This window comes from Engystomops pustulosus, chromosome 3 (assembly GCF_040894005.1).
Source record: "Engystomops pustulosus chromosome 3, aEngPut4.maternal, whole genome shotgun sequence".
Taxonomy (NCBI): domain Eukaryota; kingdom Metazoa; phylum Chordata; class Amphibia; order Anura; family Leptodactylidae; genus Engystomops; species Engystomops pustulosus.
The window spans coordinates 168,742,063-168,768,043 of record NC_092413.1 but is presented as its reverse complement, the minus strand read 5'-3'; the positions used below and the strand labels follow the sequence as shown (position 1 = coordinate 168,768,043).

The following is a 25,981-nucleotide window of genomic DNA, read 5'->3' as shown; positions in this document are numbered from 1 at the left end:
CCGCTTTGCGGTGGACTCTGGTCCCAGGTAATGGCTTATGTCATCGCCCGCAGTGGTTCAGAGGATTCACAACCTGTAAGCCTGACAGTAAGATCTGGCCTTCCAAAGACCACTCCAGCCTCCGGTCGTACCATCTGAAGAAGAGCCTATGGAGGTGTACAGAGACAGACTCTCTTCCCAGGAATGCATCAGAAGACATCAGGGAAACTTCTGCTTTTATTGTGCCAGTCCAGAGCACTTCATCGGGACTTGTCCAGTCCTTCCCCTGCATCCGGGAAAAGCCAGCACCCAGGGTTCTTGAGAGAAGCGTCCCTAGGTGTAAGAAAAGCTTCTCCACGCCTGATGATTCGAGTGCTTCTCAGCATTGGCACCGGCCCCCACATCCAGGTCTTTGCTTTCTTGGACTCCGGTTCCGCAGCATCACATCCCAGTGGGTCTCCTCGAGAGCCGGAGGACAATATCCTGGACCATATCCTGGACCGTGAACTCCCGCAGAGATTCCTCCAGCCCAAGAAGAGGGGGAGGCCGAAGGGGGGGTACTGTGACGGGTGTTGCGGGCTCAGCCGTGTCCCTCACTCTCCACAGACGCAGCATTAGCCACATACCTGTCCTTGCTCCGCGCATCCCCATGTCCTATTGTGCGCGTGTACCAGCCTCTGGGAACTTAAAGGGCCAGCGCACCATTACTTGACGCTGCCCATTTTCCCATAAGGCTATTTAAACCTGCCTCCCTCATCACACCCTGCCGGATCTTTGTGCCTAGAGCCCTAGAGAAAGCTGTGTTTATGCCTTGTGCGGTTTCTGTTCTATACACAGATATATATTCTGCAGATATACTTTGAATCAAAAAATTTTTTTTTTTTACTGTCCCAGATGAGGAAGCACAGCGAGGACACTGATGAATGATGTATCAGTATGATGCAGGGCTGAAAGTTGTTTTTGAAGTTATTTCAATTTATAAAAATGAGAAAGTAATGCAATGTGTATCTCACCAATTATTGTTGAGCTAAGCGTATAGTACAGTGAACTACTATAAAGGGACCATAACAAATTTCTGCCATTAGTGGAGGCCTGTAAATGATAACACTCCACCATTAGCTAGAAGAAGTGGGAAGTAAAAAACAAACAAACACCAGAGTCTGTGTAGGTCACCAGACCACTGGACAATAGTGGTAAGGTCATCAGACAACTGGATAATAGTGATATGGGCACCAAACAACTGGATATGGAGTGTTTCCTCCCTAGTGAACACAAACTGCTTGACCACAAGAAAGATGTTGTGTAATTGGCCAATGGACAGATAACCAATGGGGAAGAAGTAATCACTTGACAAATAGCAGGAATATATGGGATACTGTTCGGGAAATTTTTGTTCATATTGATGCCTTAATAGCTCTTTCTGTTCTACACACCAGAATAATACAGAGATATAGGGGCATTTTTATCATACGCCTCTGGATGTATCGGGGCAGCCGGCTGCGCCGCGTTTATCCTACGCAATAAGCAATAAGCTAGCATTTGCTATTATTTCAGGGCCTCTGAAATCTTTAACAAGATCAGATAAAAGAAAACTAAGAAAAAGTACATAACAGTCCTTACCCATCCTTCCTAACTATACATAGGTGTTTCAGATCATATTTTTAAAAAAGAGATAATGAAACAAGCGCCATAGCTAACTGTACAACAATGTAATTACTTTCCTTGCGTTATTCCATCTTTAAGGAATTATGACTCCTTGAGATCCCACAAAAAACCCAGCATTGAGTAATATACATTGGCAGAAACGTCTACACTGAAAGGAATTTGTGTAGCACATATGGAGTGGAGAAATCTCCTTGATGTTTTGTGTTTTCCCCCAGGATTTATAGTACCCCTTTCTTTTGCTGCATCACTGAATCCACCCACCACATGAGCCATTAAGGATAGCTTGTGTAACTGCCTTACCTCCACTGCTACCACCCCTCTTATTCTTATTACATGACATCATATTTCACACAATACTGCCACTGAGCAACATTGCAGTTTTGTTGGGATTCACCTGGGTCTCTATAACCATTTATTAAGGGGCTCCCTCCTCAGTCTTAGCACAGCCACATTCTGCTTTGCTTTAGAGAACATCACTAGGACAAAAGAAACTCGTGCTGTGCTCCAGGACCTGTGTCTGCTATCCTGGGAGAGAACAAGATGCTACGACATCTATTTGTGTGTACTATTTGGTGCTTATCATCTGCACTAACAATAGCTGTGCAAGTTCAAGATCTCGACAACCAGATACTAGTCACTGGAGAAGGCAAGTTGTTCATTCGCTTGTTTTCCTTTCTTTTAAATTCTGTTTACTTTTAGTAATGTATCTTTATGTAATGTATCCTTTTTATATTCACTGAGTATAAAATATTACCATTGCTCTCTCTTTTATATTATATAACAACAATATACAATATATGATTGTAGAGAATGTATAAATAAAGTCATTAAGGGCAATTATAATGTATTTTTTTATGTTTTAGTAACTTTAACAGATTGTCAAGTCAAAGACCTTTCAAGATGGGATAAAGTGATGACCATGCTAGAGAACTCTCACATGAGACAAAATATGCTGCTCCAGTATTTTGAAGAAGTTAAGGCGGAACTTCAGGCAATAAAGGACGATGTTGGGACGGTTGCAGAAAACACATCAGGCTCCTGCAGTGACTGCCTCAGCAGCCTGACTTCACATGTTTCAAGCTTACTGGACTCAAAATGTCAGCCTGATCTCACCGTGAGAAAAGATGTGGAAAAATCTGTTACTTTAAGCCGTGACATTGGAGAAAGACTAGAAAGGATTGAAAATGCCTTGCAGAGATGGGATGAAGCTGCTCAAAATAAAGTTGAATGTCCAGAGAAAGGAGAAGCAGAAACTGGTTCAGGAGCCCTCACACTGCACTTACAGGAATGGATCAAGCAGAGGCAAATCCCATCAGGTAATGCATCTAACTATGGTTCACTAGTATTCACTCTGTAGCCTAGATGAGATCTTTATGTAGCAGGACTGAATGTGTTACATGACATGTGTGACAGCATTGTAAGAAGTGAAGACTTTTGGCTGTTGGCATCAACTTACTATGCTGCCCAAGGGTAAAGTAGTAAATATAGAGAGAAAGAGAGTAACTATATTTTTTAGTTTGTCTCTGCCTGAAGCAATATGTTACTTATAATAATAATTCCTTTATTTATATAGCGCCTACAGATTACGCAGAGCAGCACAAAGCATGTCAAATCAGCCTCTGTCCCCATGGGGCTCACAATCTAAACAACCTATCAGTATATTTTGGAGTATAATAGCCATGTAACTACATGTTATGCTTTTGCTCTCTTAGCTATTCTGTAGATCATTTAAGATGTGGTACTTGTTCTTGTTCTGGTAATATATAAGGTAACATATAAAAGTAGATGGTGACAGTTATGAGGATAAGTACCGATGAGCAATGCCTTTTGCAAAGTTAAAAATTGCTGAGTAATCCTTCCCATGACAGATGAGTTTGCATTCAGTCACCTCTTGCCAATGACTCAGAAAAAAATCAAGAGGAATCTCTGCGTAACTCCAAAAAAAGAGATTGAATTTCTAATTAGTTTGGATATGATAAGGTCAATAATGTGTAATGTAATATTTCTACATTCACGGATAACATCTGGATGTGTAATCTGACTGCTCTGGCAGCTGTAAATGGTGTCAAGGGCCATGTGCACTAAACAGTGCTACAGAATAGGCTGCACAATCAATATGGAACACAGCTAAGAATAGTGTAAATGGAACTTTATGTATTAAGGATAAGTTAAGAAACTCAAAAATGTGTTCATTGATGTTATAAATGTGGATAAAATAAATATATTAAGATATTTTTGAGTATAAAGTAAAATGTTCCAAATACGAGCCATCTGTATGACTATATTTAAGAGTCATATTTTTATTTCCAGTGTAAGCTTATAGACAATTTTGTTCCAAAGCAAGTGTACGTTATAGGTGATAACAAGGTGATCAGTGTGGGTTTGAGTGTTGGGAACCCCATGATCATGAGAATGAGACCCAAAGAATATGGGATAGTAATCGTTGGAATGGCAGGACCAACAAGTGTCCTGCCATTCCATTCAATGTGAGAGTGTGAGACATACCTGAGCACTGTGCTCAGCAATTTCCAACACTCATTATACTAATGAATGGAGTGGCAGGATGTATGTTCTTCCTAGAGCTCCACCTATTAGGGAGAAAAGGAGCAGTCTTACTATCTCCTATGCTATGGATAAGGGAAAACATCATAAGTTGATGCATCCCCTTTATAGGAGTTGTCCCATGCTTGCCACTGGAACCTCCTCTTGTCTGACACTTGAGTTCCATTCTCTCCCTAAAAGAGTTCAGATTGGTTTTCTGAACTGGTATATCGTAGTACTGTATTGAGCAATCTGCCTTAGTCCCATAAAATTTTGCAGGAGATGTGTGACCTCAATTCCCTGATCAATGTGGGTGCTAGAAGTAAGACCCCCAGATAATAGACACTAATGGCCCACCTGCTGACCATAGAATTTAGGATATACTCATAATCTTGTGCATTGGTTACACTTGTTCCATGTAGTCTGAGGGGCCACAGAAGAATGCTCTGCCATGTATGAGGGAGGCTTACACATGACAACATACTAGACTTTTGGATCACTGATGCAGATTTTACAATATATGGCTCTGGCCTGACCCTTTATACACATGGTCCCTCTTTGTAAGTGATCAGTAAACACAGACATTACACCAATGACATTGTCTAAAGGGCAAATTAGATAACTTGTTGCAGTACAATAATATCATAAGCTAGAGGCATAAATGCATAAACCTTAGAAAGTAGAAAGTTAGTCTTTCTATTTGGTCAGCATATTATATCATGAGTGACATTACCTCATTGTGATTTTTGTGAATTATAAACTTGGAGCAAGCATCCAGCTGGCTACCCACCAAGTCTTCACTACAGCTGGCCAGAGTAAGGCAGAATATTTCTGGAGAACGTACAATATAAACTGTCGTCTAATACCTTACATACATGGGTTAAAAAATGTGCTAGTTTCAGAACTGTATGTGCTTTATTAAAGCTTGAATCCTAAGCAAATCCAACCCTAAATTTCCAAATAATTGGGACACAGCAGAATCATTGCCCCTCTCCCCAATAGAAAACATAAAAGAATCCAGTTTGTAATTATCATTATCTCTGAAACAGCACTTTCCAGTTTCCCCTTAAAACTGAATTTCACCATAATTGGAGCAAATACAGACAGGAGAATTAGGATTATTTTCAGGAAGTATGTCATTATAGGACATGTGTCTCCAACATTCCCAGAACTGCACTTTAAACAGTTCCTGTAGTTTGGCAATTACTCAAGATGTCATTCACAATGATAAAACATAGGTTCCTGTCACTTTGATTAAACTGGATACATCTCAGGCTCCTTGACTTTCAAAAATGTTAAAAGTCTCTAATGCGTAACCCTAGTTTTCTGTTTAGTGCCAAAAGAAAATGGAGTGTTTGTGCAAATCTGTCTCCAAAGTATGCTGTCCTCAAGAAACAAATGTGATTTGGAAGAAGCATGTTGTTAATGTTTGCCTCCTCTTTGATTGAGGCTAAGTAAACCTTTGCAGCTTTTTGTGGGTTTTTATTTAGGTCTTTCTATTTTGGCCCAAAAATAAGATAGAGAGGTGAAATCCATGTTGAAGGGCATCAGTTAGAGATTAAAGGCTATATCTACTAAATGGTATTCCATGCTAACTACCTTGTCATGGTCATCAGATGTGTTTAGTGGCCTCAAGGGTCATCTCCATGTAACCCTTAAAAATGTTTCCTATGAGCAGTGCAGTCTTGCAATAAAAGATGCAGATTGACATACCTCTCTATAAGCCAACATGTTATGGACAAAAGCAGCATGAGATTGTTAGATACAGTTTTCATAACAAACGGGTAAGTGCATAAAATTAATGTCTCGCAAACATTTCTTAAGCTGTCCCTAACATGACCAACCCCCTTAAAGGCTCTAATGGGTGATGCATACCATTTTACTCTGCATTAGATCAGACTGGAGCTATATACAGAGTTTGGCTGGCTAAATGGAACGTGGAAACTGACCCGTGTGTTGGTCAGATCCCACGGACTGCTGACATTATACAGGACAGGAGTCCTTGCATCATACAGAAATATGATGCAAGGACTCCCCGTCTGCTGGTTGGACTGCAGAATCAGTTCTGTAAGAACTGCTACAATGTCAGTCCGCCCAGCAGACAGGGAGTCTGTGTATCATATTTCTGTATAAAAACAAGGACTGTGCAATGTGTGCAGTCCGTGGGATCTTACAACATATGGGTCTGTTACCATGGGCTGCATAATGTTCGAGTGCAGATGGCACCCACAGCTATAGTAGTGTTACATTTGCCATATCAAAAAACTTTGAGGACTTAATGTAAGGGGTAGCTGCCTTGCACATACTTGGATGAGAAATCAGATGGCGTGTGACCTTGTTTGTTGCTTCCATCTCTTACTTGTTCTCCAGGCCATATTTATGACTATATTATAGAAAAGTGGACTACAAATCCCCTTTTATGACAAGATTTATCCGTAGTTACTAGAACCAAGACTGGCACAAATTATAGCAACAATTTATACTCAACTCAAACCAAGAACCAAGACACCAGACTCAAACATGAAGCAGATGTTCTGGTTTGCCTTTGATTTGGATAACAATGAAATCATAACTTTCTTTTTAGGCTATTTGGTCACATAAACCAATTTTGGAGGAAGGAAATTTGGTGATCAAGAAGGGATGACATTTTTTTTCTTAAAAAAAGCCTGAATTGAGACACTAAAACACAAAAACTCTCATTACAATCAAACAAAATCATAGAATGCACCAACACATTTTAGTTTTAGTTGAAAGCAACCAAAGAGGCTTTAATAATAATAATAATAATAATAATCTTTATTTATATAGCGCCATCATATTCCGGAGCGGGGAACATATACAATAAGACACTACAGAACAATATCAGGAATGAGGGCCCTGATTACAACAGCTAAAAGTCTATGAGGATGATGGGGCGACACAAGAGGTATAAGAGCTTGTGTAATGGACCAGCCATTTTTATAAAGGAATTGAATAAAAAATAATTTAATAAATTAAAAATGCTGCTGCATGAACCAGTCATCAGCCGCCATCTTGTATACAAAGTCCAAAGTCAGTGGGATTGGAGAGAAGCATTTTCCGGATAACAGACAGGGGGAGTACCCAGAATTGGTTAATAAAGAGTTAAAGTCGCATGCTATTAGCGAGTGTGATAGGCCTTGTAAGCTTTGGGAGTTTAGTAGTTTCTGCTTAACTATAGTTAAATCATAAGATATGTTCACATGTGGCAGATTTGTCCCAGAAATTTCTGCAACAAATCTGCCACACAGAAACATATCCTATGGCGGCAGAGTTTCTAATGCTTTGCATATGCTACTACAGAAACACAAACTGTTCCAGATCATACAGAACGCCGGCAGATCTGTAGAGAAAATAACTGAGATGGGAACAATTTTTCTTTTGGAGGTTTAACTAATTTCTGTTTGTGGCCCTATTATTTACCATAGCACGTTATAAGTCATGAAAACTGGCGCGTAAATAGATAGAAGAGCAATAAAGCACAACTTGTGTTGTATAGTTAGATGCTGTATTCATATTATATATGTGTTTAATGGAACTTAAACATTGAAGCTTTCAATAAAACTGCTGCAACTGGTTTTGATTTCCCATAAAACTTGGAGAAGAGCCAGAGCAGCTCTTAAGGGAGTTACTAATCACACTTTTGCTGGTTGGTCTTTTGTGGAACTGTGTTGAGTTTCAGCAGGACCTTCACAGTCAAGTTGAGTGTCTGTTAATTAAATCGCCTACGTTAGACAGTGTTACTGACGTTTCTGACCATGTATCTGAAGAAATGATTCCGATACCTTTGAGAAAGAGATTCGGAAACCTTAACCCTAAACATTCAAGTGCAATATGTCATGTCTATTTTAAGAATGGGTACGCTTGAAAACTTTTATTTGGTCCAGCTATAAGCATGGATAATACAAAGCCACACTGGCTCCTTGAACAGGAAATGAGTCAGACACGTTCCCTTCAGTGAGCCCCCACGTAAGCTTCATTAAAGCGGTGACACTTTATTCATTATGACAAACTAATGTTCCCCTGTATTTTAGTCTAGAAAGTTTCTTGACACTCTAAAAGACTTCACGTTGGTAAATTGTTTTTATTGCTCATTACCTTAATTTATAAATTTCAAAGTTTTTTATAAAAACAATTTTTAAGTAATGCACACTTGTTTATTTTACCACTATTGGGCAAATTGTTCTCAAGTTTCAGGTCATGTCTACACATGATGTAGATTTTGAAGCCAGAACATAGAACAGTGCAATATAAAAGGTTGGTTTTAAGAACTTACAGTTGGCTTTTTTTAATCCAGAGAAAATCCTATTACTACAGATTTCTTATGGATTTTAATCAATGCATAGCAAAGTTTTATACCTTTGTCCAAAGCCAAAGGGGTTCTCTAGCGACAAACAAGTCAACTCTTATCCACTGGATAAGGGGCAACTTTCTGATTCTTGGGGGTCTTAGTGGTGGGATCCCCGTGGACCAGGAGATCATAGAGATAATCAAAGAGACGGAGCATAGAGATGAATAAAGGAGCCGGCACATGCGCAACTGTCTGCTCTCTTCATCTCGAGCTAGGATTGGGGTACAACGGACACCCATTCTTGTGATCCGTGGGGATCCCATCACTGAGACCCACTCCATTCTCTAAGTTAGCCCATTTCCTCAGCAACAGTGATCTTGGGGTCCTTCTTTATCTATCTCACCAAGGCTCTTCTCCCACAATTGCCTAGTTTGGCTGGACAGCCAGGTCAAGGAAGAGCTGTGGTCGTCCCAAACTTTTTCCATTTACGGATTATGGAGGCCTCTCTTAGGGAGCTTAAGTGCTGAAGAAATTATTTTGTAACCTTTGCCAGTTTTGTGCCTTGCCACAAGTCTCTGAGCTCCTTGGGCAGTTCTTTAGACCTCATAATTCTCATGTGCTCTGACATGCACTGTGAGTTGTAAGGTCTTCTATATACAGGTGTTTGCCTCTTCTAATCTAATTAATTAAACACAGCTGGAGTCCAATTAAGGAGTAGAATCATCAGATGAAAATGGACAGCATGTGAGTTAAACATGAGTGCAACAGCAAAGGGTCTGAATACTTATGACCATGTGATATTTCAGTTTTTCTTGTTTAATAAATTAGCAAGTGTACATAAATGAGAAAAAAGGAGCTTTTTTGATATGGTTCCTGTACTTGTAAATGAAATTAAATTTTTACATTTATAAATGGTTTACTTAATGCGATATGAGAGTGGCCTCACCGGCTCCTACACCCCTTTCTTTATTACCCAACACCATCCCTTTACATGATGATTGAAATCTGTTAAAGAGCAAATAAAATGGATGCATCAGTAGGAAGGATCAGCACAGAGAATCTAATCTTCATAGAAGTTAATAGACTTTATTTAACACAAATGTATAAACAATTTACCATGGCAAAGATTTCATTGAAAAACATCAGATGTTTAAGAATGAGCAGTTTGCATTTGTTCTATTTCATAATGTAATGTTCTTGTATTTTTCAGGTTGTGATGTAGCATTACTATTTCCAATGAGATCACCCAAAATTTATGCAAGTGTGCACCCTGCCGACATGTCCCTCCAGGCCTTCACTTTCTGTGTGTGGACTAAAGTGACAGAGGCCCTGGAAAGAACCATTGTATTCTCCTATGGCACTAAGCGTAATCCTTATGAAATACAACTCTATTTCAACCAACAGTCCCCTGTCCTTGTGGTGGGTGGCGATAAGAACAAGGTATCTGCTGAAAATGTGCTGCAGGCAGGAAAGTGGTCACATGTGTGTGGTACATGGAGCTCTGAGGATGGCAAAGCAACGCTGTGGGTCAATGGAGAAAATCAAGCAACAAATGATGGGGTGGCCCAGGGTCATATAATCCCTGACAGAGGTATATTCCAGCTCGGGCAAGAAAAGAATGGCTGTTGTGTAGGAGGAGGTTTTGATGAGTCACTGTCATTTTCTGGAAAGATTACAGGCTTTAACTTATGGGATAATGTGCTCAGTGATGAGGACATTTTAAAGACTGTAACAGAACTCGACTGCAGTATTCGGGGCAATGTGATTGGTTGGGGCACAACAGAAATCCTACCCCATGGTGGAGCTCAGTATATTCATTGAAGTTTTCAGAGTTTTAAAACAAGCACATCAAATGTCACTTTAATGAGTGAAATATTTCTGTTCCAACAAAATATATCCTCCAACTAATTAGATAATGTCCCAAAATTTTAGAAACAGGATCAAATATTACAATCTTCAATATGGTATTAATGCTATAGTATAGCTTATATTTCCCAATTAGGTGATTGTATATATAGCAATTTAATGATGTGCAGTGTATGAGAGCATTGGACATTTCCAACATTTTGGGTTATTCTCCATAATAGCTCCTAAATATGCGATCTATTGGAAGATTTCATTTTTTTTAAATCTGCTGGAGCCAGGATTGTAACTTCACGGGGTGCAGAGGGTATGGTTACATCCAGGATCACAACAATTATTTGCTCCAGAAGAAATCATTTCCCTTTATGCGATGGCCCAGTACTTTATGACTATTATGACAATGGTTAGAGCATCCATTAAATTTACTAAAATTATGTAAAATAAAAATTCAATTAAAACATAGGAATTCAGTCGTAAAATAAAGAGAATTATCACAGTGGCTGATGGTGAATGATAATCTGATACATCTTTAAATGGGTCCATGTTTATACTACAAATCATCTGGCCTGCTCTTCACCCAAATTTCTGTGCACACTCTTGCATATTTAGCCACTCCCTCTTTCCATAAACTTTTCTCAGTGAACTCCACATCCTTCTAAAATTCTGGAGCATTTAAACTTAGAGAAATCTTAAAAGCATTCCACTAATTAGTGTAATAAATAACTTCAATGACTTCCACCTAGTTGTATTATCCATTGGAGGATATACTGTAGATCTGCAATAAAATTGTTAGTGAAGAGTTTCGATTTTATGGTACTTGGATATACATTTAACATAAACACCAATTCACTCTTTCTTTTACTGATGTCAAACTTGCAGTAGTTACATCTCAAAGCCAATGTAGACCTCAAATGCAATATCAGTTTAGATATTCTACCAACCATCTAGGATCTGCTCCTTTATCTAGTTCACTGATAGTTTGACAAACAGCACATTCTCTTCTTCTACTGTATGTGTTAATGATTAAGTTACTACAATGGCAGCACTAAACTAAGTTTATGTGTCTGAATAGACGAGTGCGGAAGTTCTGTTTTAATGTGAATTTCTAAGATGCAAAACCAAAACATCTTAAACCTAATTATAACCACTTTTTTTATAAACCATTATATCTGTAATTATGTAATGCTGTACTATATTGTAAATTGAATTTGCTAAAGTTACGTTAAATAAATGCTACTTTATTTTTGTACAATTGTAACATAGGGAAATACTAAAGGTTTAACACATTGTTACAATTTTTCATATCTTCGAAACAGAGTCATTAGAACATCTTAATTCTGTTTATATTGTTTCTGAGAAAAAAATTGATTTGTCAAAAAAACTTGGTTTTGGTTTGCACAATATTACAAAGCAAGCATTATGAGGAGACGGTTACTGTTAGATATATGGACACTGTTTAAGAATATCATTATTTTAAGACACAATTTTAAAAACTATTTTATTATTGTCACTATGTAACATTGTCTTTTACTACCCATTGCTGTTAATTATTTTAAGTGGATTCAAAGCATTTTTCTATGAAATAAATTAAAATTATGTTTCCAGTGTATTTTTTTCTCTGTGACATATTCATTCTCTATAATATATACTATATATAAATGAAAACAAACTAAAAACAAAGAATGGAAAAACTTGGGGGTCATGGTGGATGGAGATGAGGAAAGGACAAATATACTAAGTGTCGCCTTCTCAACTGATTTTCTCACCCAGGAAAATGGGTGGATGACATGATCTAGTATAATGGAAATTCTCCATTGAATGTCAGCAGTTGAACCCAGCAAGCAAGTGTGGTGCCGCCTCACTGGGGCCAGATAGCATACACCCCTGAGTACTGAATAAAATACGTAATGTGATAAAATTGTAACATTTGAAGATTCCTTACGGACAGGTTCTGTTCCACAGGACTGGAGCATAACAAACAAAAGCTCAAAAAGCAATCCTGAAAACTACAGACCTGTGAGTTTAACTTCAGTTACGGGGAAAATTTGAGGGGTTTGTTAGAGATGCTATCCTGGAGTATCTTACTGTGCATAACCTAATATCCCAGCATCAGTAGGGGTTCATGAAGGGAATGGTCCTGTCAGACTAGTTTGAATGGCTTCTGTGAGGAGGTAAGTTGTACACTGGACCTGGAAAAGTCAGTTAAGTATGGTTATTTTTATGTTAGTAATATGTGTTTAACTAAAATTTATTGTTAACAGATGAGTGTGTACCAATAGGGAAACTGTATGTGGACAAGTAATTCATTTAAATGAATAATTGATTGTCCCAAAATTCAAGATGAATATTAACAGGAAGCAATCTACGCAGGTAAAAGGATCCCTAATGTAGGCTCTTACTTGCCAACTAATGTTCATGGTCTTCTTGCCTACAGGACCTCTGCTTCACTAACCTGACATTTAGTACAGTACATCAAACTATATACTTCACCTACAACTGTTGTACACTACTTTTCTCCAAAAATCATTACTCTCTCTGATATCAGGATCATCCTATTATTTGTCAATTGCATCATTTGTGCTAAACAACCACTGTACATTCAACACTGAAGTTTTCCACCCCATTATTTTTTCTACTTGTTATACAAGAAGTCTATTTTACCCATGTTTGCAACTCATTGCCCTCTTTACACCAGCCAATCTGCTCTCAACAATCTTAATAAACGGTGAGGTCATCTGAAGTAAAGGTTAACTTGTTTACTTGTCTTATGACTTGTCTTGCTTGCACATGTAAATAGGCCACTTATGGGTAACCAGTATTCATAGGAGCCACTGTACATTCAACACTGAAGTTTTCCACCCCATTATTTTTTCTACTTGTTATACAAGAAGTCTATTTTACCCATGTTTCCAACTCATTGCCCTCCTTACACCAGCCAATCTGATCTCAAAAATCTTAATAAACGGTGAGGTCATCTGAAGTAAAGGTTAACTTGTTTACTTGTCTTATGACTTGTCTTGCTTGCACATGTAAATAGGCCACTTATGGGTAACCAGTATTCATAGGAGTGTCTGTTCCCAATATTTGGCCTGATAATAAAGCCAAGTAAAGAGGCATTGACTGCTTTGTGAGTGTAGAAGCTGATTCCTTCTGACAGTCTTGCACCATGTAATTTAAAACTCCTCACTGATTGGTTTGAAGTAAACACAGGATGTTCTGGCTTTGTTGTATAGCTGCCAAATATTGGCTATTCCTGTGAATATTTTTCATATTTAGAATAGTTTTCAATTGTGTTCCTAAAGGGGGAAATGCATAATGTATTCATAAAGAGAGTTTACAATTCATCTATGAGGAAAATACGGTAATCCATAACTTAACCATTTTAGTCTATAGATTTGGAAGTGGAATTTTTTTTGGGATAATTTAACCTCATAGAGACTAGGCTTGTTTGAATCTTGAGCCCTTTTGTTTTTCTATCCTCACTATCCACCAGACTCTTCCCCTTTTTCTGTTGATGTGGGCGTTTGGATGCAAATTTTTTTTAGATAAATTTGATTGACTGTACTGAATGTATCTCTTTATTGGGGATGTGGGGTGGACAAAATAAATCTAAAGCAATTCAGCCATTGTTTAATATAAATATAACATTTTTCTCTGATGTGAAAATGATAACAATTATTGATAATTTTTTTTAACATTTTACAACTTTTTCACACCATTCTTTTTGAAAAACTTACTTGGGCTATCCTAAGAGCCATAACTTTTTACCTTTTCACCAAAAAAGCTGTACTATGGCTTGATTTTTGCTAGATGAGATAAAGTTTTAAAATACATTATACCATCCTTGGGATACATATCTGATACTAATGTGTAGGAGATTTAACTATATGTAGCATTTAGCAGTTTGCCCTCTAATGTTTCCAATTCTCAGTTGTCTCAAAGCTAGTGGGTGTAAACTAGATGCTACAATGTCTATTATAGACAATACACATAAAAACAGAGAATACTCTTTTAATCTATTTATGTTCCTTTCGCTTCCTAATAACATCCATAGACTTCTATGGAATCTGATGACTTTGTGACTCTAGTCTGTCTTGCTAAAGCCAAATTTTTCTCTGATACAATGGGGCACATTTACTTACCCGTCCCATCGCGATCCGGATCTTCCGCGATTCACATAGCTCGTGCACCCGATTTCCTGCATCTGTTGCTTCCCCAGCTGAGGTCCGCTGGAGTTCACCTTCTTCTTCCCGGTGCATGTGAGTGCTGATCTTGCGACACAATTTCGTTTTTAAATTCCGTGGTTTGTCCAAATCAGTCGGGTTATCCGATGTCCACTCCCCCGATTTGTGTTGCTTGCAAGCCGGCGCCGATGCGCCACAATCCTATCGCGTGCGCCAAAAACCCGGGGCAATTCAGGGCAAAACAGTAGAAAGTCGGGAGAGCTCACATTAATGACCTGTGGCAGACCAGCAACCAATCACGGCTCAGCTTCCAACTGCCACAGCAGCAGGAGACAATGGCTCCTGTATATGGTGGTTAATAAGTGGATTTTGGAAAAGGCGGGTTAAAAGTTTCGGCTCAAAACTGTCACAGAGAGCGGTTGTGCAAAGTTTGGTGATTGTAAACAAGAAGGTGCAGATTCCTTTAGTGAACATACATACACACACATACACATACACTCAGCTTTATATATTAGACTATAATATAATATCATATATTAGATTAGACCATTATAATCAGCCATTTCAGGGCAACCACAAAGCTGAACCTGAGACACTGGCATGGGCAGTATTTCCTAAAGCACCAAATAATCTCAGTTCCCTCACACAGTAGCCAATAGTCAGAGCGCCCCACATAGTAGCCAATAGTTAGAGTGCTCCCCCCAGCAGCCAGAGTGCACCCAAAGCAGCCGGAGTTTACCCACAGACTGCACAAATTTCATCCAAAGTGTCCCCACATTTAGTCACCTTTCCTTTCCCTTCCTCGAAAGCCTCGGGCCACTTTACATCCTTGCCATAGGTAATAAAATGCCTGCATCTAGTGATGCTGAGAGGCCCCAGTCATCATTGTATTACTAACCTTCTGCAAATTATGAGAGGTTGACTTTTGAGAGGTGAATCCTGATATATAATAAAGAAAAATGGCTTTGAAAACTGTGTAGGTAGATTAAAAGATTTTTTTGGAAAAGGATTTAGATTTTTTTTACAAGGATTTAGATCTACAAGTCAAGGTCTTACAACAGTTTTATCATAAGATCATGATTGCTAATAGAAAACAAATCAAATAACAATCTCATACATAGGTAAAGATTTATAGGTCTGATTTCTAGACCAGTTATGATTAGTATAGTCCATTTTTATAAAGCAGTGTATTCCCTTAGCTCATATTCCTTATTTTATTTACAGTGAGTTTCGAAAGAAGGCTGGACCATTATTTTAGCAAAAAGTCAACCTGTCCCAGAACTTAATAGCTCTCCGTTACAGAAAATGTAAAACACCTTCTCTGTAGTGTTACATTACAACATGCAGTCCTGACTGTCACTTACTGGAAACTATTACATTTTAGCAGCCCCAATTATTGCAAGTCCAAAACCTGTTCAGTTAATGGATATTGGATCTGAATTGGAGAATATCCATTTCATGTTTAGATCAGTTATCCCATGATGAATTAACCAGTCATAGCTGCACATGAAGAACATTTCCATCAGGAGTTTCCACTTAGCCATTTCTGCTACTCCATTTAAATCACGAACATAAGGTTAACTAATTGTACTAAGTATTGTACATAAGTTTTATCTGAAGCTCATGGGGAAACGTATCAATCTGTCTACGCCAGAAAAATTGAGTAGTTTGCTCTTGAAATGCTGTAAGCCACATTTCCTGAAGGTTTTAGACCATTTATAGGCTGTTTTCTGACTTCCAAAAAAAGGGCATGTCCTCAGTAACTAGTGACTGAAGAGAAACAGCCCATACGCCAGAAAAGTCTGTCTGTGCACCAGAATATTGAATATTGTGGTGCAGAAAATAGACCAAACTAATAGGAGGTGCAAAGTACGACTCATCGGTCTTATACAGCGCCAGATTAATCATCCAGCATCAGACACAGCAATTCTATCTATCTAGTTCTGCTCTGCACTGATCTAAAGACTGACACAATAAAACATTTCCCATATTGGTTTTATTCTGTATCCAAACCAATTGTACACAAGATAGGTAATGAATGTTGTTTCCCCACCTATTATTAGAATGTAGGCGTAAGCCTCTACTTCTGCACTCCACAACATGCTTCAATACGCCATTCAAAAGCTATAATGATTTTTTTTTCTCAACGCAATGGACACTGATCAGAGGAGCAATGTACATGTATGGAGTTTCTGTAAATGATGTCAGGCAGAAAAGTTGCATTAAATAGCTAGCAAAGTGGGTGTGTTTTTTACATTTTTACTGTACATTTACACTGCACATATTTCCAGAAGGAAATCTACAGAAAATCTGTGACAAGTTATGCACCAAAATGGCAAATTGTTTCCAGAGATTCTTCAAGTGGATTATAAGGCAATTTTACAGTAACCTTACTGTGGACAATCTGGAACTTTGTAAAAAAAATTGACAGATGGAAGGGAAGATTACAAAAGGATCAGAATACATATTATTAATGCACCAGATCCAGATCTTTTAACTGTATGAGCTCAAACTAGATAGTAAAAGACTTCCTTCTTTATTTATTTTTTCCCCACTGGACTCATATCCTTGACATTTACAAATATTTAGACATAAAGAAGCATCTAAATTGCTTAAGTAAATCAAGGGAGGGTTAGGGCTATAAGTTTGATTAATAAATAATAATTTGAAAGTGTCTAACAAGTAGACAAGGGGTAGTAATAAAACCAATGCATAAAGTTTGCGTGGGTTTCCTCTGATTCCTCCGGTTTCCTCCCACACTCCAAAACCTACTGGTAGGTTGATTAGATGGTAAGCCCCATGGGGAAAAGGACTGATTTGGCAAGCTCTGTGCAGCACTGCGTAATCTGTATGCGCTATATAAATAAATTATTGTTATTATTAAAAAGATGCATATAGTAGTGCACTAAAAATGCTATACTACAATAAAACATAGACCTTATTTTTTGGACTGTAAGACACACTTTTTAGCCAATAATCCTTATAGTCTGATGGTCAGGCGGATCCAGCACTGGCTGACACTCCTGACCATTGTACTGGAGATTGGTGAAGAGCTGATAAGTGCTTCACCTGATCTCCTAGACAGCAGAGCCCCTACTTCACTCTCTCCCTCACCCAGATGTCAAAAAATGATTATTACTGCAGGACCTGGAGTGTGGCTTATCACTAAATTCCTGCATCACTGCAAGGCCCTTAAACGCTTTCATACTGCCACAGATGGGACAAGAGAAGTTGAGTATGTGACTGTGTGTGTGAGTGTAGCAGTGCAGAGTGTGTTCATGTAAATGAATGCATATAGCAGACCTGAGGGAGTAAATGGAGTGAGTGAATAGCAGAGCTGTGTGTGCTGTACTTGTGTGTGACCAACAGGGATTTTTTAATTGGTGTCAACTATATTTTTATTTTTGTTAGATATTTAAATCTGGGATGCGTCTTCTAGTAAGGGGTGTCTTATAGTCCAAAAAATAATGTACCTCATTCCAAAAAACACCAGTATATTTTACATTGCATCTTTTGTAATAAATAAATAAATTAGAAAATTCTATTGTCAAGAAACATAACAAAAATACTATATGCTATTATAACTAGAAGTAGTAGTAAATGAGTGACATTGACAAAGAATACCTTGAAGGATGCTTTTTATGATTGTCTCCGTGTGATCCACTAGTAGATCTGCTTTGGCAATAGCGACAAGGGAAATGTAACTTGACATATTTCTACAGAGTTCCTTATTCCCTCGCTGGAGGAATCTCATTGCAACTGGGACAGCAAGAGACATGATTGACGGTCTGTTGTAGTTCTGTCAATATAAATTATAAATACATAATAACAACAAATCACACATTAAAATATCTAATACTGTTTTCTGGTGTAAATCAGCCTCCATTTGTCCCATAGACTTTGAATGTATCAGCAGCAAACATAAAGAACTTGAGTCCTGCAGGACTGCGCTGTTGCACTCATGGAGATCCTTAGCAATTAGCAATGAATCCCTTAGCTTGTGGATAGGTGATAAATGGGAATTTTCAGACACCCCTTTTCAAAGGCTACTTGGGGGGGGGGTTAACAAATGAGATATTGATGACCCATCCAAAGTATGAGTCATTTATATTCAATCAGTGGTGGTCCGATACTCAGGTATCCTATTAAAGTAACAGCAGGGATCAGCTGATCAGCTGCACCATAATATAATTTATGCTCGCCCCGGGGCCGTGAAAGCCTTGTTCTGAGAGTTGGTAAGATTTGAAAAAAGAACCAAAGACATCACCGACTCTCAGAACGTGGCTGGCATTATATTACGGCAGAGCCTGATAATTTGCATATCTTATAAACATATTTTTCACAGAAAGGCAGCCATGTAAAGATAAAAGAAATGACGCTTGGGACACACTGGGAGGGAGCAGGGAGGTACATAATAGTCATTTACCTTTAAGTGTAGATGATCATCCAAAACTAAACAAATATTACATCCTCTACCTTCAGCACTTCCATTACAACATAAAGTTTTAAATATTCTAACTACATCCAATGTGGTCAAAAACCCATAAATCTATCTGAAGGCTTTGGAAGTTTGAACATTACCATTAGCAGAGCACAAGGCGTACAGAAAAATTGACCTTGACACTTATAATTCCCATCTCTGGGGAAATTAAAGAGCAAACAACAATGGAAGATTTTTGTGTTGGTAGAATTATTATCTTATTAAATATATAGTGGTACAGGTCAGCACTGGAAACATGATAGCTGTATTAAGCAATGTGAGCAAGAGGGATTAGCTTGCAAAATTCTGACTTTTACAAAAGACAGAAAAAGGAATAAGGGATGGAATAGCTGTTGTATGAAATACTAAGATCTGTAAAGCTCTACGAAATTTGATGGTTCTATTTAATAAAGATTATTATTATTGATGTGATGAGTAACAGTAATATCGGAGATCTTGGCTTCCCCATCCATAATGCTGTGGACATGCTATCCCCATACCCAGTTAAATCTATTTGCAAACTTATTTTATCTAAGAGTTGTAACTTTTGAATACCAACAACTCTTAATTTTATACTGGCAAATCAAAATATTTAACAGCTCCCTATATTATAGACACATATTACATGAGTATGTTCCACTTTAGAAACAGCCACGACCAAAAATACACAAAACCACAGCAATAATTGACATGCTATGAACTTAAACCCACAGAGCAAAGCCCTTTCTTTGCATGTAGATGGAAGTGATTCTGAACGATATGGTTAGCCTAACAAAAATGCTAGCCTTGCTTTTCCATTGCAACCAATAACAATGCAGCTTTCATTTTTTATGAGTATTTTCTACATCTTTCCTCCCTTTGCTTTACTCCTGCGTTCTGCTTCTCCTCTGATCCTGTTCCCTAAATCTTCTCTGCCCTACATGCCTTTCATCCATTTCTTTTTTTACACCAATTCACCCAACACTTTTATGCCTTTCCTCTCACTGCTTGTATTGCAGCGGATAGCACCAGAATCAGAAAGGAGAGAGAAGGGACATATTTTAATTGACCCAAGGGCTCGCGACCCAGAGTTTGGGTAACAATCCCCTAGAAAAAATGTGAACACATCAAAGTATGACTCCACATACTTACTTGTAGTATACAGCTCATTATGTCAGATGCAATCTTTGCATGAGGAGTATCTTCATCTTTTGTTGCTGATCTTAGATTATGCTCCAGACAGGACTCCCACAGTGACACCAGAGCTTTCCCGTGCTTCTCAATGGAATCGGTCTCTCTAATGGCTGTTGTGATACGTGTGATACAAATCTCTACCACCGCTTGATCGTTGTCATTACTTTGGTAGTCCTGTTTTTTTTAAGAAAAAATGAATTCCAAATAAAACACATATATCTGAATACATAAAAAGAAGTACAGGACATGTTTATAAAACCAGGGACAGACCAGGTTTTTTTGGATGGTGGGGGGTCACCAGAGCCTTTCTGAGCTCCAGGGCTTGGCTCTTATACACCCCTGGAGGACATGTAGGGCTGTATTCACCCTGTTGGGATCTACGCGGCAGCATGAATGGTGGAAAGATTTCCTTTAAGGGATAGCCTGTTTTTTGCCTTCAGTTGCAAGCATCTTTAGTTTTATTCATTCTCTTTCTTATGGCGGTGTGAAGATAGCCAAAGGCATATTACAAAAAACATAGACTGCTAAAAAAAGAGAAAAGAGGATTGTTTATACCAGTGGTTGCAAACCTATGGCATGGGTGCCAGGAGTGGCACTTTAAGTCATCTCTGTCACCCCAGCACAGAGTTTGCCAGACAGTTTGAGTGACTGGAGGTCTCCTCCTGCAGTCCTGGGTAACCCTGGATGTGCTGCGTTCGGTTATTCCTGGGACTGCAGGAGGAGCAGGAAGGTGTGGACAGGGCTGGATTATGGATTATTATTGGAGCTCCTGCCCAATGGAGGGAAGCTAAAATGATAGCATTTCCTCTCCTTCTTTCAACAGTATTGTTGTCCTGAAAATGCCAATACGGTTGAAAGCTGTGGCAGAACAGGGAGCAATAAGTTGCTGATGAAATTGCTGTGTCATCACTTTTTGATAAATAAGTGAATTTTGGTTGTAGTTTGAGCACTCGGCCTCTAAAATGTTCACCACCAATGGTCTATATAGTACTGGACGCTATTGCCATTGACTTCCAATTTAATTCCAATCACAATTCATTTGGATTCTGCTTTTGAGAGCACAGATCAGGTAGCACATTTATGTCCTTTCAAAACTTAGATTTATATATATATTCACAATATATCATTCATAGCCATCCTGCTGCGTGGCAAACATATACAAATAGAATAAAACATTACTGAGCAATAACATGGTCAGATGAAACAATAGGAATAAGTGCCCTGCTCACAAGAGCTTACAATCTATGAAATTTATCACCTTCCCTTAAGATAGATGACCAGTATAAGACTGAAAGGGGTTGCCCAGCGGTTCTGCAGCACCCTAGTAAATACTGCTTCCGTTTACATACCACTGATATCACTTCCATTTGTCAAGTAGCCTGTTTGCAGCAAAGTCCCATTTATGTTAGCTTGTGTATATAGCTTTTGAAATGTGGAGATATAAAGTGAAAAAATGAGTCCTTGTTTAAGGCCAAACTAGGCAGTATCATGAACGGGTTAGGAAATGAATAAATGTGAATAAATGTTCACTAAATATTGCAGAAGATTTTTAAACTGTGATAAGAGCTTCATCCTTTACTATGCCATGTCACAATCTAATCATGCTTCAATGCTGCACTCTAGTGGTGGAAAAGGTGAATGACTCCCTCCAGCCGATTTAGCAGGGTGAATCTACAGTGCCTACAAGTAGTATTCAACCCCCTGCAGATTTAGCAGGTTTGATAAGAAGCAAATAAGTTAGAGCCTTCAAACTTCAAACAAGAGCAGGATTTATTAACAGATGCATAAATCTTACAAACCAAAAAGTTATGTTGCTCCGTTAAATTTTAATAAATTTTAAACATAAAAGTGTGGGTCAATTATTATTCAACCCCTCTAACCACCAGAATTCTGTTTGGTTCCCCCAAAGGATTAAGAAGTAGTTCAGGCACAAAGAACAATGAGCTTCACACGTTTGGATTAATTATCTGTTTTTCCATCCTTTTCTGACAATTTAAGACCCTCCCCAAACTTGTGAACAGCACTCATACATGGTCAACATGGGAAAGAAAAAGGAGCATTCCAAGGCCATTAGAGACAAGATCGTGGAGGGTCACAAGGCTGGCAAGGGGTACAAAACCCTTTCCAAGGAGTTGGGCCTACCTGTCTCCACTGTTGGGAGCATCATCCGGAAGTGGAAGGCTTATGGAACTACTGTTAGCCTTCCACGGCCTGGACAGCCTTTGAAAGTTTCCTCCCGTGCCGAGGCCAGGCTTGTCCGAAGAGTCAAGGCTAACCCAAGGACAACAAGGAAGGAGCTCCGGGAAGATCTCATGGCAGTGGGGACATTGGTTTCAGTCAATACCATAAGTAACGTACTCCACCGCAATGGTCTCCGTTCCAGACGAGCACGTAAGGTACCTTTACTTTCAAAGCGTCATGTCAAGGCTCGTTTACAGTTTGCTCATGATCACTTGGAGGACTCTGAGACAGACTGGTTCAAGGTTCTCTGGTCTGATGATACCAAGATCGAGATCTTTGGTGCCAATCACACACGTGACGTTTGGAGACTGGATGGCACTGCATATGACCCCAAGAATACCATCCCTACAGTCAAGCATGGTGGTGGCAGCATCATGCTGTGGGGCTGCTTCTCAGCCAAGGGGCCTGGCCATCTGGTCCGCATCCATGGGAAGATGGATAGCACGGCCTACTTGGAGATTTTGGCCAAGAACCTCCGCTCCTCCATCAAGGATCTTAAGATGCGTCGTCATTTTATCTTCCAACAAGACAACGACCCAAAGCACACAGCCAAGAAAACCAGGGCCTGGTTCAAGAGGGAAAAAATCAAGGTGTTGCAGTGGCCTAGTCAGTCTCCTGACCTTAACCCAATTGAAAACTTGTGGAAGGATCTCAAGATTAAAGTCCACATGAGACACCCAAAGAACCTAGATAACTTGGAGAAGATCTGCATGGAGGAGTGGGCCAAGATAACTCCAGAGACCTGTGCCGGCCTGATCAGGTCTTATAAAAGATGATTATTAGCTGTAATTGCAAACAAGGGTTATTCCACAAAATATTAAACCTAGGGGTTGAATAATAATTGACACACACTTTTATGTTTAAAATTTATTAAAATATAACTAAGCAACATAACTTTTTGGTTTGTAAGATTTATGCATCTGTTAATAAATCCTGCTCTTGTTTGAAGGCTCTAACTTATTTGCTTCTTATCAAACCTGCTAAATCTGCAGGGGGTTGAATACTACTTGTAGGCACTGTAGCTGGATAATCATACACATGTATAACTGTTGTTTGATATAAAATTTTGGGTTGAGTTACAGGGGTTGTCTGACTCAAAACATCGAGGTACAGATTTATCATTAGAAAGGATCATACTCTAGTTTAAGTCTGTTACGTACTACTAAAAACATGGTTGCTTTCTTCCAAAAACAGTGCCACATAAGACAATGAATAGTATGTGGAATTGAAACTGAGCTCCATTCATCTCTATACATCTGAGCTGCATAATAACACAAACCATCAGGTGAGGTGTTTTTGGAAGAAATCATGTTTTTCAACCTCCTGGCAACCACTTTAAGTGGCAGCTTGTATGCCAAAAAAACGGGCAGAAAGCCCTGAAATAGGCACAATTCCTCGAATTTCACCTATTTCTCCCCCTTTCGTCACCTCCCGAGTGGGTATTGAAGGGCATGAAGGGGGATGTGTCCGGCGAGTGGCTGAGTGGCCAAGCATGAGGCAAGTGTGCACTACCTATAGCCAACACCCAAGCAGGCACAGGCTATAGCGTAAGTCTATGACAGCCAGAACCCAGCATAGAACTGCCCCACAACCACAGCCGCTCGCTGGGAAAATCTGGCACAGCAGGAGGTGGCAGGGATTATATCATATGCTGGCGCACACAGTGGCAGTGTATGGCACATCTACCCCAAGATGTCTGTTGCACATCAGACTTATTAAAGTTGCTTAGACAGCTTGGTTAATATGAGACATGACATGAGCCTGCAGTGGATATGAAACTTTTTAGTTAAAAAGTCGCACAAAAGTCACACAAATTTGGTGCAATTAGTTTCTCATTTTTCCTATGCCAGTAGGAGACTGGAATAAACTTGCACCTAAATGTACATTTCATAAACGTGTCACATCTAACACATAATGATTCACATCATAAAATAATAAGTTGTCTTAATTGAAAAGTAGATTTGTTTATCAAAAAGGCGGAAAAAAGGACAAAAATGAACTCACCCCTCTGCATGCTCCTTGGCACATTACTACAAGCTAGTTTAAAATGTCCATGCATACACAATGTGCCTGGCATTTCACCGCTGTCCCCAGCCATCTCCAGAGTTACACTACGCAAGTGTGAGTATTGTGCACTGCATCATAAGCATTCTTCAAAAAGACTTTGTGCAAATGAATTTTTTCTGTAAACCCTTTTTTTATAATGGGAGAAGCATCATTCTGAGCAGGAGCCACTAGATCGGGAAGCTAAATAGAGAAGCACTGGAATAATGGCCCCTCCACAGGGAATCAGAATGCTCATCAAATATAATTTAAAGAAGGAGATTTGCTGATTTAATCCTATGTAATGGGTTGCAGCTAAAATGTATTGATGATGATAGGTTAAAGCTGTAATATAGTCTTGGCTATTAAAAAGTAGCTCAGAGTTGCATGAACTTTCACCGAGATAATTAATGAAGAATGTTGAATTCTAGTAGGCTCCTTCGCTTAACTAAATTTTGCACATGCTTGACCTGCCCTTAGTTTATCTCCTCTTTAGGCTCTAATGATCAGCATAATCTGACTTTTCTGGGTCATTCTTTATGTAGTAGCCGTCTGTGTTATCATACTCAGGTTCTGCTCCCATAAACTAGCGGTAACCTATAAATGGGTAAATATTATACAGTGTATTAGCGGGAAACCCTCTTATTTGCACACTTATATTCATTGTATGAGAAGAAGAGTTCTAAGTTCAAAAAATTGCAAAAACTAAGTATAAGGTATGCACATTTCCTACTTCTGTGATTAATCACTTTGCAAGCACCCCTGCTCTTTGTTGGAATGCACTCTAAATTATATACAGGATACAGAGACTAACAGGAGAGCGGGAAACTATTGAATTGTACTGGAACTGTTGAGATTGGGAATGGGAAAATTACTTTAATTTATTAGAACTTAAAACATCAATTAATACACAACCCCGCTAGAAGTTTTATTTGAAAAGTGTTTGGGTTAATGCAGTGATATATACTGTACTCACCGGAGAAGAAGATATCAACTTTATTTGAATGAGAGCTTCGGACAAGGTCTCTTCAATTTCTGAATCATCTAAGGAGAATAAATCCCCAGCTCTAGAAAGGTCTTTCTGTTCCAATACCAACTGGAACAAATGGTGCATGGCTGTTACTTGCTACATAGACAATCGTTACATCCATCCATTTACAAATAAAAAATTAGTATTTCCTTTTTCTTCTTGTAACTGGAACAGAAACATAAATCAGCACAATCAGTCACCCTGAGGACACAGAGCTATCCAATACAGTCATATGAATAAACTCCTTATTGTACCTTTTATAGTGCACTGTAAGAATACTATAAGGGACTCCCTAACATTTCCTCACATTTGTTAAAGCTGAGTATATTTAGCATTACATAAAAGTTCAATGTTTAATGTTTAAGTCTGAAGACTATTTGGTAGTAGTTAAGCTCTAGGTGTTTCCTGTTTTTAGTTCCGTTAATTAATAACTATTTTAACTACTCCAATATTTCCAGTGGAAAATATAATCC

The 25,981-nt window shown here is 38.7% G+C and overlaps 2 protein-coding genes across 6 annotated transcripts in view; one reads left to right on the top strand and one right to left on the bottom strand.

The window, feature by feature from the left end:
- Nucleotides 1–25,981, bottom strand: part of VEPH1 (ventricular zone expressed PH domain containing 1) — a 203,164-nt gene that overhangs the window by 161,256 nt on the left and 15,927 nt on the right. For 4 of the 5 annotated variants that reach the window (XM_072142936.1, XM_072142935.1, XM_072142939.1 and 1 more), the window contains exons 2-4: nt 25,455–25,673; nt 20,153–20,368; nt 18,166–18,340 (exon numbers count right to left, since the gene is read on the bottom strand). In XM_072142936.1, the coding sequence (XP_071999037.1) occupies nt 18,166–18,340; nt 20,153–20,368; nt 25,455–25,592 (529 nt within the window). In that variant the 5' untranslated portion in view covers nt 25,593–25,673. The remainder of the gene's footprint in view (nt 1–18,165; nt 18,341–20,152; nt 20,369–25,454; nt 25,674–25,981) is intronic. The other variant, XM_072142938.1, reaches the window with a different exon arrangement.
- On the top strand, nt 1,957–10,780 carry PTX3 (pentraxin 3). Its single transcript, XM_072142934.1, has 3 exons — nt 1,957–2,290; nt 2,508–2,960; nt 9,705–10,780. Exons 1-3 carry the CDS (start codon nt 2,185–2,187, stop codon nt 10,313–10,315), a joined length of 1,170 nt encoding a protein of 389 aa, XP_071999035.1. The 5' UTR covers nt 1,957–2,184; the 3' UTR covers nt 10,316–10,780.

What these genes read in the sequence shown, in the direction of transcription:
- PTX3 (XM_072142934.1), top strand. Translation starts at nt 2,185, where the DNA reads ATGCTACGACATCTATTTGTGTGTACTATTTGGTGCTTATCATCTGCA. An exon ending in GATACTAGTCACTGGAGAAG is followed by an intron (nt 2,291 to 2,507) that starts GCAAGTTGTTCA and finishes TTTATGTTTTAG; the next exon opens with TAACTTTAACAGATTGTCAA. An exon ending in GCAGAGGCAAATCCCATCAG is followed by an intron (nt 2,961 to 9,704) that starts GTAATGCATCTA and finishes TGTATTTTTCAG; the next exon opens with GTTGTGATGTAGCATTACTA.